Raw genomic sequence first — 15,154 nt, 5'->3', positions numbered from 1 at the left:
GTGATGCCCCAAGCGGCCGCTCGAGCACTTTTAGCACTTCCGCATTGGCTTCATTTCCCCGCCATGGAGATTGCCGGTTGGCATTCACCCAGACCTTCAGAATAAAACAATTGTTTTACAGCAACGTATCACAGCATTAGCAGTAGTAGCATTAATCTTCATAACTACCCAATGGTAAAACGATTACGAAATAAAATAAAACAAGATACATATTTTATGACTGCGGAGTCGAATCAGCGAGTTTTCATTCAATGAATTATTATTCTGAAGGGCACAAACAGGAAGTGTTATTGTTGCTCAGGGACAGTCAGCTGGTTGGCTGTACACGGACTCTTTGTGCAGCTGTCGAAGAAGAGTGACAGAAATATCAACAAAGCAAGTTGACACAGAGCTCGAAGGTAAGAGAGAACTCAATGAATTTAAGACGCCAGTTATTTTGTCCTGTTGTGATGAGTCTCTGTTACATTCATCGCAACAGCTTGTATAAGAATGTAAAGAAAAGAATTGTTGTTACGTGTTAACCACTAAACAACGTTGAGGTGACATTGGGACAAAAGGCAGTGTTTAATATCATCCAGTCCATCTGGAAACGAACACAGTGCTGTGGAGGTTAGCTGACAGACGCAAACTTACAGACACAGTGTTTCCAGAGACTGATGAACGTGGAGCCTTGAACTCTGCTCTAAACTGATAGCAGATGAATTACAAAGGTTACTCGGTAAAAGGTGTCTGGCTGTGTCGTAGTTTCGATACAACTTCAGTGTTACTTACTTACCAGGAATAATAAAATAACAGCCAGTTTCATAAACTGTGACCTTGGCAAAAGTTTGAAGTCTCATAGACACAGAAAACTGATACCAGAGAGCAGGTATGTAGGAAATATGTGTAGAAACATGCCAGAATTAATGAAGGTCTAAAACTAAATGTAGAGTCATGGACCCACTCTGGGACAGAGCCAGACAATGGTCTGGTCATATTGTGCTTTTCTTGTGCAATATTACCTCACCTCTAAAGCATGAGTGCACTTTACTGAGTGATTACACAGAAAGAGAATCCTCTGTAAATTGTAATGTCATTGTAATGGCCTGTAACTCTGTATAAGCTACGTATCCAGTTATGATAAGTTTAGGAAACTAAAATGCTGATTTTTCCATAGGTACCAGGATCACAGTTATACCTGTTATACCAATCCTAAATACAAACTCAACAGAGGTGTGACATGGAGATGTGATGTCTAGCTCCTCAACATATTTGATCAGCACTGCCTAGTTCTACAGTTTGATCTGAGTTTTGTTGACCTGGATGAACTCACTGATGAGTGCACTTTACTGAGTGATCACACAAAAAGAGAATTCTCTGTAAATTGTAATGTCATACAATACAACAGTCCTGTAACTCTGTATAAGCTATGTATCCAGTTATAAGTTTAAGAAACTAAAATGCTGATTTTTCCACAATACCCAAAACTATGTTGGTGTTTTTGAATAACAAGAAAACACACACCAACTCTGTACAGCTGTGTACCAGTATCACAGTTATACAGAGTGGTGTCAGAGTGTAAATAGTACAGGCGGCAACATATTTAATCAGTGACCACTTAAAGAATTTAATGGTTGAGCTTCTTGTCATGTTTAAGTTGTGTATGTTTCAACTTATTAGCATTACAAACAAAATTCTACAACATTTCTGCACCTGAACCTTGTTTTTCTCCTTTCATACCCCATAAATCATCTTATACTCCCAAATATATATTGTAACCCTTTGGGCCTGACCCGTACATTGAGAATCACTGGGCAATCCCCCTTATTGTATATAAAGTAGTTAAATTAGCTCCACCCCAACATATTGTTGCATCAGTATTAAAAATCTAATAATTAAACTCAGTCACAAGGACTGTTTTCTGCAGATTGTGTACTTTTAAGTACAATTTTCTGATAATAATAATTTTTTCAGTCCGAACAGAAGAAGATGGAGCATGAAATCGCTGACCTTCCAAGGGGCCCGCTGGACATCTACAGGAAAAAAGCCTCTTTCAACTGGAAGGAAATGCTCCACTTCATAGAGGGAGAGGAAACACTGGTATTCAAGGTAGCTCTCTGTAGTGAGGATCAAATCTGCACACTTTTAATACTTGGTTCCATAACTCTGTGTCCAAAACTGTGGCGGGGCTGCCTCAAAGAAAAGTTCAAGGGGGCGCTATGGAGCGTTTTTGCCATGCCCCCCAAATGATATTATGCAGCCGAATTGTGCATAATATTGGTCTTAACAACCACGTGAAGTTTCAGACAGCTCTGAGGAAGTATATGATAGCCCAACACTTGCTCAATTGAGTCTAATTTTTTTTCCGAAAAAAATGGCCATACAAATATTGTTGACTTGACGCGTCGTCACTGCCACGCCCTCAGATGAAAAGTTGTGATTTTGATAACTTTTCATTGTCAAGGCCTTAAGAACACACACACCAAGTTTCAAGCATATCGGATAAAATCCCTAGGAGGAGTTCGTTCAAATGCGACCCCTGGAAATGACCAAAAAACACGAAAAGTTCAACTTTGGCAAAAATTGGACGCCGTACGCTTCGCTGTAGCCCCGGTCACCAAGAGACTTTTTTGTGTGTCTGGGCATGTTACATACTCCCTCCAAATTTTGTACACGTGGATGAAACCTTGGCAAGGAGCACCGCCAAAAACACACATATAGGTGGCGCTGTCGAGCCATATGCGTACGTCCATGTGCGAGACCTCCAAAATACGTAATTTTGCACTCAACTTCGGGGGGGGGGGGTAGGCAAATTTTCGGGAGTTTTCGAGGGGATATGGGCCATCAAAAATGCGATTTACTTTTAAACGTTGTTAAACGTTATAAATCCAATAGGGCCTCGCCCCAGCGTGCCGTGCTCGGGCCCTAATTATCACATGGTCATAAGTATTCAGACCCTTTGCATAGTATTGAGTAGAAGCCCCCTTTTGAGCTAGTACAGCCATGAGTCTTCTTGGGAATGATGCATCAAGTTTTTCATACCTGCATTTCATTTGCTCTGACATGCACTGTGAGCTGTAAGGTCTTATATAGACAGGTGTGTGCCTTTCCTAATCAAGTCCAATCAGTTTAATTAAACACAGCTGGACTCCAATGAAGGAGTAGAACCATCTCAAGGAGGATCAGAAGAAATGGACAGCATGTGAGTTAAGTATAAGTGTCACTGCAAAGGCTCTGAATACTTATGACTACAGTCGTCCCTCGCTATATCGCGGTTCACTTTTCGCGGACTCGCTGTTTAGCGGATTTTTTCAGTGTAATTTTGCATGCTTTTTTTTACAGCGTACTGTACAGTATGAACGCGCATTGTGTTCTGAGTCCTGATTGGCTAAGTGAGAACCGCACATGTGTTCTGCGTCCTGATTAACTAAGGGAGTATGGTACAAAATGCGTGTAAAAAGGTGTATAAAAGTGTGTGGTTAGGGGTTTTACGGCCTTAAAACATGTATAATAATTGTAAAACTTACTTCGCGGATTTCGTTTATTGCGGGTTATTTTTAGAACGTATCCCCCGCGATAAACGAGGGACCACTGTATGTGATATTTCAGTTTTTCTTTTTTAATAAATTTGCAAAAATTTCTACATTTCTGTTTTTTTCTGTCAAGACGGGGTGCTGAGTGTACATTAATGAGAAATAAAATGAACTTTTTTGATTTTAGCAAATGACCAGGAGATGGCGCTTCTCTCACAGAACTTTTTTACAGTTGTTCTACCTGGAGATGACGTAGCTTACACACCGCATTAGCATTCTCGTTGCTCAGTCTTTTGTTTGCACTTACAGTAATGGGCTTTTTGGTCTCCCGGTGTCACAGAGCGGAAAATGCAGCTGGTTTGACTACTGCATACTATACAGTAGCCGTATGATTTGAGCGTGTTCATGAATTGAAATTAAATTTAAGGTGTTTATATCTAACATGTCACCATTTACCAAATCTGTTTTGTTCCTGGCTTAGCCTCCTTGCGAATAAAGTCTTTAATGGAATGCCTAGATATATTAGATAGATAGATATATTTGATTTATTTTTACTTGATTCACCTGTAATTCTTTCCATTTATGCTTTACGCCATTTAGCCTATGGTCACTGTTTACCAAATCAACAACATCTAGGCTATTGTGTCCTCACTGTACATAATTACTGAAGCGTCTTCGCGCGCGCCCTCTCTCTCTCTCTCTCTCTCTCTCTCTCTCTCTCACTCTCACTCCCTCCTAATCTGCATGTAGTGAAAGCCACAGCTGGACATCAGTATCCATCATACTGTACAGTATACTGTACTATCAATTTGGCCACTGTGGCGTTCAGAGGAATACTCAGAAATCGAATGTGTTTCATACTGCAGGCTTCAGAAAGCATCAAACATATAACTCTTAAAAAACAGTTACGGGGTGGTCTGTAGTGTGGTGGGTTGTGCAGGCGCCCCGTGTGTAGAGGCTACAGTCCTCGCTGCAGTCGGCCCCGGTTCGAATCCTGCACCGGACGGCCCTTTACTGCGTGTCAATTTTTTTGTTCCATCAACCGATCCGTGGAACACTTGGTGCTGTGGGGGGCGATATGAACGGATCATGATGATCCTTTGCACCACTAGCCACATCCATGACTGTGCTCTGTATCAGCTGATCAGCTCACCGCGGAGGATTACATTACCGTCACGGACCTGCGAAGGACCGGTCAAGGGCCAGCCAAGGACCAGTCACGGCCCCGTCACGGAAACACGGGAACTTTTGAGTTGCTACATCTGTATACACCACATCCAACATAGATCTGGTAACATAGTCACTTCTCAAATATGCAATTAAAATACACTCTGAAACAGTGGAATTTCAAAACCAGTCCTCAACTGTAATTGTCCACAAAGTCCACTGGCTCCTCCAAAAGGCACCCGGAAAATGAAGAGACACAATTTGTGGTATTAAAACAATGGTATAAAATATTCAGCCACAATTTTAATATTACGCTATGATGGATGACTAAGGGGAAAAAAACAATATTATATCATGCATGCATACATTCATTCCTACATGCCTGAATGATGAGAAAGATGTATCATGAACAAACATAAATAAATATTTTGTTTTGTCTGCTAAATAAAACAATTAACACATGACATTTCAACAGATTTACTTGTGAGCATTTCATTGAACTACAAAAACATGAATGCTAAATAAAATAATTCCCAAATTAGTGCAGACTGGGGAAATTTTAGACAATTTATTATGAGCATGGATACTAAAACGGACACATTTGATATTGAAAGTATCAGTCCGCACATCACGAAGTTGCTGTGGGCTACACAACGCACGGCACAGCCATGCTACTAGCTGTGCTAACTGGCAGAAAACTGCCAGCGAAGTCTGAAAGACCTCTTGCGCTTCTGTCAGTAAACGTGTGTTTACGTTTTTAGCAGAATCTTCAGCCTCAACACCTGGCTCCAGTCCGCCTGCAGAGCTCATAACAGATTTTATTGACAATTTTAATCTTTTTTGGAACCGTTCCTCCCTGTTCAGAACCGACAGAGTTAATCCCAATTGGAAGGGCAGCCAAATGCTAGTGGCTAACATACAGCATGCCGTTCAGTCTGCCCCACGTGCATGACTGTTTACATCTCATACTCTCTCCCCGGTGTCTTCTTCTAATTCTATAGTTAAAGCTTACGGTACTTCCCCCCACTACCAGCTCCCCCCACAGGCCCCATCTCTCACTAGGCAAGGCAAGCTTATTTGTATAGCACAATTCGTACACAAGGCAATTCATAGTGCTTTACAGAGGCAAGGAAAAACATTGGACATTAAGACAAGCAATAGAAATAAAAATAATAATATAAAATATAAAAAGAGAAGAAAATGTAATTAAAAACATCAGAATGTCATTTAAAATCATTAAAACAGCAAATTTGAAAACAGTTTAAAACATTAAACGAATCACAGGATTATGATTAAAAATTCTTTAAAAGAGCTCAGCCATAAGCACGTGAAAAGAGAAAAGTTTTTAACTTGGATTTAAAAGTGCTAAGAGTTGGGGCTGATTTCAGTCCTGCTGGTAGTTTGTTCCAGTTGTGAGCAGCATAACTACTAAATGCTGCTTCACCGTGTCTGGTCTGAACTCTGACCTGAGTCAGTAGACCTAAGAACCCTACTGGCTCTATATTCTACTGCATGTCGTTTATGTATTGTGGGCCTAAACCATTCAGTGATTTGTAAACTTGTAGCAGAACTTTAAAATCTATTCTGTGGCTAACTGGGAGCCAGTGTAAAGACTTAAGAACTAGGGTGATGTGTTCTGATCTCTTTGTTCTGGTCAAAACTCTAGCTGCTGCGTTCTGAATGAGCTGCAGCTGTTTGATACTTTTTGGGGGGAGTCAAAAGACCATTACAGTAGTCAAGTCTACTAGATACAACTTTCCTTTTTCTCTGTTATATTTGCGGTTGTTTATCGGCCTCCAAAATTTAACCAGGACTTCCTCTGTGACTTTGCAGATTTTCTGTCATGTGTCTCTGTGAAACACGCTAATTTTCTAATTTCTGAAGATTTCAGTATACATATCTGCTGCAGATCAAGACCATTGGTCACTGATTTCTTAAACCTCATTGAATCTTTTAATCTTGTTCAATGTGTTAAAGACCTGACTCACGAGAAAGGGCACATTTTAGATTTGGTTTTATCACACGATTTATCTATGAGTGTTAATGAAATCTGTGAAATCTGTGATCTGTGCATATCTGACCATCTGCCTGTGCTTTTTACTGTTTTAATCCCTTGTTTAAGGGCAAAAACCTGCTTCTATGCGCTGTCTGCGCACAATCAACACTCAAACCATCACAGTTCTCATTCATGTATAATGACTATATCACTTCTGGTGATATACTTAGCACTGAACTCTAGTAACTACAATCTGATAGTTTCTCCAGTTTCTGTTAGCCACACTAACTAGCCTAGCTATAGCAATGGCGTCTCTCTCCTCTCCTCTCTCCTCTCCTGCTCTCTCCTGTCCTGTGTGCCACATGTTCAGTTACTCCTCGTCCTCCTTTAGTGATAACGGTACTTGTAATAAATGTAGTTTATTTGTAGCTTTGGAGGCGAGGGTCAGTGAGTTAGAGGCACGGTACCGCACCACCGAACAGTCAGTAGCTCAGATAGTTAGCCAGTCCCCTGTAGCCGGTGCGGTACAGCCACAGGTAGCTTCAGCTAGCCGTCCCCCGGTAGTTCCCGAGCAGCCGGGAGGCTGGGTGACTGTTCGAAGGAGGCATAGCTCCAAACTGAAGCCCACGGTACACCACCAACCGCTCCATCCACGTTCAAACAGATTTTCCCCATCACGACACACCCGCTGAGAGGCCAACTCTGGTCATTGGCAGCTCCATAGTCCGAAACGTGAAGTTAGCGACACCGGGGGCCATAGTAAATGCATCCCGGGGGCCAGCGGCGACAACGAGTCTTTTTTGAAACTGCTGGCTAAGGATAAGCGTAAATACAGTAAGATTGTTATTCACGTCCGGTAATGACACCCGGTTACGCCAATCGGAGGTCACTAAAATTAATGTTTCATCGGTGTGTGAATACGCCAAAACGATGTCGGACTCCGTAGTTTTCTCTGGTCCCTCCCCCAATGTGACAGTGATGACATGTTTAAGCCGCATGTCGTCATTTCAACGCGGGCTGTCGAGGTGGTGTCCAGCAAACGATGTGGGCTTCAAGACAATTGGACACCTTTCTGGGGAAACCTGGTCTGATTGGGAGAGACGGCATCCATCCCACTTTGGATGGAGCGCCTCATATCTAGAAATATGGCCAAGTTTATTAGCTGACCAAAATCATGTCGACAACCCAGGTGAGACCAGGAAGCAGAGCTGCAGTCTACACGCTTCTCTGCGCCTCCATAGAGCAGTTGCCCACCCAGTCCTTTATATAGAGACTGTGTCTGCCCCCCGTCCACCTACATTATTAAAGATAAACAAACAGAAGAGGAGTTCATCATAAAAACTTAATACAAATTAAATCAACATCTCCAACAGTCCAAAATAAGAGAATTAAATGTGGACTATTGAATATCAGGTCTTTGTCATCTAAAGCTGTCTTAGTCAATGAATTAATATCTGACTATGAATTGATGTTGTTGTGCCTCACTGAACCTGGCTGCAGGAGGATGAAATGTTAGCTTAAATGAATCCACTCCTCCGAGTCATTATAATACTCGTTCCGCGAAGTACTGGTCGAGGGTGGTGGAGTTGGAGCCATATTTGACTCAAGTCTATAATAAATCCCAAACCTAAACTAAATTATAATTCATTTGAAAGTCTTGTCCTTAGCCTCACTCACCCAACCTGGAAAACTTACAGCCAATTTATTTGTTACAGTATATCGAGCTCCAGGTCCTTATTCTGAATTTTTTATCTGAATTTGCAGAATTGCATCAGCTTGATCCTAAAACAGATAAAGTAATTATTGTAGGTGATTTTAACATTCTGTGGACACCCACATGATAGTCTTAGTACTGCTTTATACTCTCTATTAGACTCAATGGCTTTTGTCAAGTGTAAATAAACCGACTCATTGTCTGAACCACACTCTTGATCTTGTTCTTTCATATGGCATTGAAATTGATAATATAATAGTCTTCCCAGAATCTCTTCTGTCTGACCATTTTTTAATAACCTTTGAGTTCATACTACCGGACTATAAGCCTTTGTGTAAAGCTTCTACAGCAGATGTTTATTTGATAGTGCTGTAGCCAAATTTAAGGAAGTGATTCCTTCAGCATTGAATCAAATGCCATGTCTAACTGTAACAGAGGACTTGTCTACTCCTTTAGCCACCCACAAATAGACCATCTTGTTGATAGTATTACAGGCTCATTACGGACAACTCTAGACTCTATGGCACCCTGAAAAGAAGATATTAAACAAAGAAGGCTAGCACCATGGTATAGCCAGCAAGACTCGTAAATTAAAGCAGAAGGCACGTAAATCTGAACGCAAATGGCGTGCCACTAAACTGGAAGAATTTCATCTAGCCTGGCAAGACCAAAACATACAGGAAGGCTCTCCTAATGCCAGAGCAGCCTATTACTCTTCTTAATTGAGGAGAATAAGAACAACCACAGGTTTCTCTCAGCACTGTAGCCAGCTAACAGAGAATCACAGCTCTACGGAACCATCTATTCCTTTAGGTCTAAGTAGCAATGACTCATGAGCTTCTTTAATGATAAGATTATAACTATTAGAGACAAAATCCTCATCCCCTCTTGCCTCAACAGACATTGATCTGCATTCTGATACAGCAAGTTTTGAAACAGCGGTAAAACCTGATATGTATTTAGACTGTTTTTTCCCCATCGACCTTCATCAAATAACTTAATCATTTCTGCAGCTAAGCCGTCATCCTGTCTCTTAGACTCCATCCAACCAGGTTGCCAAGGATTTTTTACCTTTAGTTAGTAATTCGTTATTGGATATGATTAATCTGTCTTATTATCAGATAGTACCACAGTCCTTTAAGGTAGCTGTAATTAAACCTCTTCTTAAAAGCCCACCTAGACCCAGAGGTCTACCCAACTACAGACCGATATCAAACTTCCCTTTCTGTCTAAGATATTGAGAAAGCTGTAGCTAATCAGCTGTTTGACTTTCTCCATAACAATAGTCTATTGAGGATTTCCAGTCAGGATTTAGAGTGCACATAGCACGAGACGCGCATTAGTCAAAGTTACAAATGACCTCCTAATGGCATCAGACAAGGACTCATCTCGTACTTGTCCTGTTAGATCTTAGTGCTGCATTTGACACCATTGACCATCAAATTCTTTTACAAGAGACGGAACATCGAAGGGCATCAAAGGAACCGCCCTAAGCTGGTTTAAATCGTACTTTTTAGACGATCTCAGTTTGTTCACGTCAATGATGAATCCTCCATGCAGACCAAAGTTTGTCATGGAGTCCCACAAGGTTCTGTACTTGGACCACTTCTATCAGTTTATATATGCTTCCTTTAGGGAACATTATTAGGAATCACTCTATCAATTTTCATTGTTATGCGGACGACACCCAATTATATTTATCGATCAAGCCTGATGCAACCAATCAGTTAACTAAACTCCAAGCATGCCTAAGGATTAAAAAGTTGGATGACCTACAATTTTTTGATGTTATTTCAGACAAAACTGAAGTTCTTGTAATTGACCAAACACCTCAGAAACTCTCTTTCTAGAGACTTAGTTACTTTAGATGGGATCACCCTGGCCTCCAGCTCCACTGTAAAGAATCTTGGGTTGTTTTTTGACCAGGATTTGTCCTTTAACGTCCACAAAAAACAAATTTCGAGGACTGCATTCTTCCACTTACGTAACATCGCTAAAATCAGACCGCATTGTCTCTCAGGCGGATGCAGAAAAACTAGTCCACGCATTTGTTACTTCAAGGCTGGACTATTGTAACTCTTTGTTATCAGGCTGCTCAAATAAGTCTCTTAGAACTTTGCAGTTAATTCAGAATGCTGCTGCACGTGTTCTGACAGGAACCAAGATCAGAGATCACATCTCTCCCATTTTGGCTTCCTTGCATTGGCTACCTATTAAATCTAGAATAGAATTTAAAATCTTCTCTTACTTACAAAGCTCTCATGGTCAGGCACCATCTTATCTAAAAGAGCTCATAATACCTTATTACCCTCTCTAGAACACTGCGCTCTCAGGACGCTGGGTTCCTTGTGGTTCCTATAGTTTCCAAAAGTAGATTGGGAGGCCAGAGCTTTCAGCTATCAGGCTCCTCTTCTGTGGAACAAACTACCTTTCTGGGTTCGGGAGGCAGACACGTCAACACCTTTAAGAATAGACTTAAGACTTTCCTTTTTGATAAAGCCTATAGTTTAGGGCTGGCTCAGGTCATCCCTTTGTTATGCTGCATAGGATTAGACTGCCAGCAGACTTTCATGATGCATTGAGCTCTTCTCTTCTTCTCTCTCTCTCTCTCTCTCTCTCTCTCTCTCTCTATATATAATATTATATATAATATATATTATATATATATATATATTATATCTTTCCTCTCTCCCTCTCTCTCCCCCTCCTCTTCCTCTCCTCTCTCTCCCTCTCTCTCCTCTATATCCTCCCATCTCTCTCTCTATATACTTCTCTATATCCTAATCTCACTCTCTCTCTATATATAATCTATATCTCTATATCTCTCCATATCTCTCCATATCTCTCCATCTGTGGACATGTCTCATTAATGCATGTTACCAAACTTCCCCGGAGTTTCTGTGCTCTGTCGTCCAGCAGGTTCTCGTGGATCGTGGCTGCTGCTGTGATCCTGCATGACGCCCACTACATATATTATTACTGTCATTATTACTACCATATCTATTACTGTAATCATTTTTATCATTCATTATAATTCATTGTCATTTTATCAGTCATTGTACAATATGTTTGTGTTGATTTGTCCTGTACACGTGACATCCATTGCACGTCTGTCCGTCCTGGGAGAGGGATCCCTCCTCTGTGGCTCTTCCTGAGGTTTCTTCCACATTTTTTCCCTGTTAAAAGGGTTTTTGTGGGCAAGTTTTTCCTCACTCGAACCGAGGGTCTAAGGACAGAGGGTGTCACTCCCTGTACAGATTGTAAAGCCCTCTGAGGCAAATGTACTTTGTGACTTTGGGCTATACAAATAAAATTGATTTGATTTGATTTGACTATGGACGATAATCATGCTCTCAAAACTAAACATTTTTTAAGCAATTTTAATTCTACTTGCACGAATATCCTCGATTCTGTTTGGAGCAAGGCGCATAAAAGCACGTACAGAACCGTGGCTTAACGACTCCACACGCGCTCTCAGGTGCTCATGTCGGCGCACTGAGAAAAAGTGTAAAAAGCTCCATGTCCCTAAAGAAGCTCTTTGTGAAACCCTGTCTGCCAGAGTACTGTTAAGGCTGCTTATTTCTCCAGTCTTGTCTCTTGTAATCGTCACAAGCCCCAAGTTCTTTTTAATATTTTTAACTCGCTTGTAAACCCTTGTGATAACTCTCCAGTTGTACCCTCACTCACCCTTTGTGAGAATTTTGTCAAATTTTTTATTGAAAAAATCTCTGCTCTTAGGTCACCTGTCTCTCCTTCTGCAGGCCCTAGCTCTGACCTCACCGTTCCTTCTTTACATGCTGCTTTTGATCAGTTCAAACCTGTATCCCTCCCTGCACTGGCCAATGTAGTTCAGCATCTGCGACCTACAAACTGTTCTTCAGGCAGCATCCCCTCTCGTCTTCTTAGAGAGGTATTCAGTACAGTGGGCCCTGACATACTTTAATTTATTATTTCCTGTCTTACCACCGGATGTGTGCCAGCTGCTCTCAAGCATGCTCTTGTGCAGCCTCTTATCAAAAAGAAAAATCTGGATCCCTCTGTGCTGTCTAACTTCAGGCCTATCTCTAAACTGCCATTTCTATCTCAAGTTTTATAGAAAGTGTTTTTTATTCAGATCCAATCATTCCTAGTGGCCAATGACGTCTATGAGAAGTTTCAGTCTGGCTTTAAACCATTACACAGCACTGCTGAGAGTTTTTAATGATATAATGGTAGCTGTTGACTTAGGAAACCCTGCTATGCTAGTGCTCCTTGATTTGACAGCTGCCTTTGACACTGTGGATCATGGGATTCTCTTAGCACGATTAGAGCAGTGGGTGGGCATTACAGGCTCTGCTCTCTCATGGTTCCAGTCTTACTTGACTGGAGTTTCTCTGTGCAGCTGGGTGAATTCACCTCATCCTCAGCCCATCTTACTTCCGGGGTCCCCCAAGGCTCTATCCTCGGGCTAATTCTCTTCTTGTTATAATATTAGGGTAACTTTTTAAGAAGTATAATCTTTCTTTTAATTTTTATGCCGATAATGTTCAGATCTACTTGCCTTTGACAACTAATGATTCTGTACAGACATTGCTCGACTGCCTAAATGATGTTAAATCCTGGATAACCTCAAACGTTTTGAATCTAAATGAAAGTAAGACGAAAATTATAATGTTTGGATGTGGTCAAGCAGACTTTCCTGCTGGCTCTCTGACCCCCCTTACTCCAAACATTCGGTCATCTGTAAAAAATCTCAGAGTAATATTTGACGACAGGCTGAAATTTGATCGCCAAGTTAGCTTGTTAAAGATCATGTAAAGATCTAGAGACTGTAATCCATGCTTTTATTAACACAAGACTGGATTACTGCAACTCGCTTTATTTTGGCCTGGACCACTCACGCCTACACCGCTTGCAGCTGGTGGGGTGGCTGTGGCTCACAGGCAGAGCGGGTCGTCCGCTAATCAGATGATCGCCGGTCGATCCCCGGCTCCTCCGGTCTGCATGTCGAAGTGTCCTTGGGCAAGATACTGAACCCCAAATTGCTCCCGAAGGCTGTGCCATCGGTGTGTGAATGTGTATGAATGGTTAGATGAGCAATTGGCCAATCAGTGTATGAATGAGTGTGTGAATGGGGTGAATGAGATATGTAGTGTAAAGCGCTTTGAGTGGTCGGAGAACTAGAAAGGCGCTATATAAGTACAGTCCATTTACCATTTACAGAACGCTGCTACCCGTCTCCTTACCGGCAAACGCAAGCGTGACCACATATCCCCTGACCTGGCGTCACTACACTGGTTACTGCTTGCTTTTAGAATAGATTTTAAAATTTTATTGTTTGTTTTTAAAGCTCGTAATGGCTAAGCCCCCCAGTATTTAACCAAGCTTCTTCATATCCACACCCCCGCCAGAACACTGAGATCCTCTAGTCAGCTGCTACTGGTTGCCCCTAAATTAAAACTAAAAACCAAAGGTGACAGAGCCTTTGTGGCAGTGGCCCCTAGGCTATGGAATAATCTGTTCTGGCACATCCGATCTGCTGGATCATTTGAGGTTTTTAAATCTTAAGTCTTTAAAAGAACTTATAAACAGTAACACATCTTGTGTCAAACTATCAAAATACATGCGGACCTATATGTTATCACAAATTTAAAACAGAACGGTAACAACTTACATGAGAAGTGACTGACTACATCTTGCTCTGTGGCCCTGTAACGTCCGGAGGAGCAGAGCCAGTCCTGTTGTGTTGTGCGCATGCGTCGTGCATGCCTTTCAAAATGCTACACTTTCAGAGTAAAGTTTATGTAGTATTTCTAGGTTTAGGTACATACAACTATTAATCATTTAAATAGTATGAGGAAAACAAAAGTAAAACTTACTCTTCCCCTATAGTTCATGTATTACGTTAATACAATGTTTAATTTTACTTAAAACACTCTAGTTCTCACTGAATCTTAAAAATACAAGGTAGAAATGATGACAGTTACTCTAATAGAGTTTACTACACCAAAAAGTCACTTTTTTTCATTGTAGTTTGTAGTTCTGAGGCATTCTTAGTAGAAGAGACCCAGGACCCATTTTCCATCAAAATATTAATAATGATAACAAATCAACATCCCAACTGTTTATTCCTCTCCTCCCACCTGTGCACCATGTGCTCTGTGCTGGACACTAAAATGCCACACAGACCTTCAAAGAGAAGGACAGAAAAATAGTAAAAGGTTGAAGTGCTGCATGCACTGATCAGCAAGTACCTTAGAATTTAACAATTTTTACACGTCAGTTTTTTTTTAAAAACTTAATCTTCAACTGATAATTCAAGTTGAAGTGTTTTAGCTGCAACCTACAGACAGTATTTCTCATGCAAAGAATTCATATTTTCACCTGTTTGCGGACATCTGTAATTTTACACTTAAATGTTATTTGTAGTTGTTGTTATTATGTAGAAAATAAATCCATGTCTTCATTCGTAATTCTTTTACAAACACCTTATTGATATAAAGAAACTTTCAAATAAAAACAAAAGAAAACTTATTTGTTTGTATTTAATATTTTAGAATCAAAATCAGAAATACTTTAATAATCCCAGGGGGAAATTATTTCTGTTACAATACTCCAGGTTAAACAAGTAATCATCAGTTACGAACAATATATATATATATATATATATATATATAGATATAGATATATATAATATAGATTATAATATATATATATATATGTATGTAGTAGGTATGATATGGTATATGTATATATATATATAATATATGATAGATATATAAATAG

At 40.6% G+C, this 15,154-nt stretch overlaps 1 protein-coding gene across 1 annotated transcript in view; it reads left to right on the top strand.

Annotated features, from left to right (window-relative positions):
• Nucleotides 1-267: 267 nt before the first annotated feature.
• The window catches only part of acox3 (acyl-CoA oxidase 3, pristanoyl), a 54,356-nt gene continuing 39,469 nt past the window's right edge, over nt 268-15,154 (top strand). The window contains exons 1-2 of the mRNA XM_027275982.1: nt 268-398; nt 1,954-2,088. Of these exons, the coding sequence (XP_027131783.1) occupies nt 1,969-2,088 (120 nt within the window). The 5' untranslated portion in view covers nt 268-398; nt 1,954-1,968. The remainder of the gene's footprint in view (nt 399-1,953; nt 2,089-15,154) is intronic.

Source organism: Larimichthys crocea, unplaced genomic scaffold (genome assembly GCF_000972845.2).
Source record: "Larimichthys crocea isolate SSNF unplaced genomic scaffold, L_crocea_2.0 scaffold27, whole genome shotgun sequence".
Lineage (NCBI taxonomy): Eukaryota > Metazoa > Chordata > Actinopteri > Sciaenidae > Larimichthys > Larimichthys crocea.
Note: the sequence above shows the minus strand (reverse complement) of the source record. Positions and strands in the feature narration are given on the sequence as shown.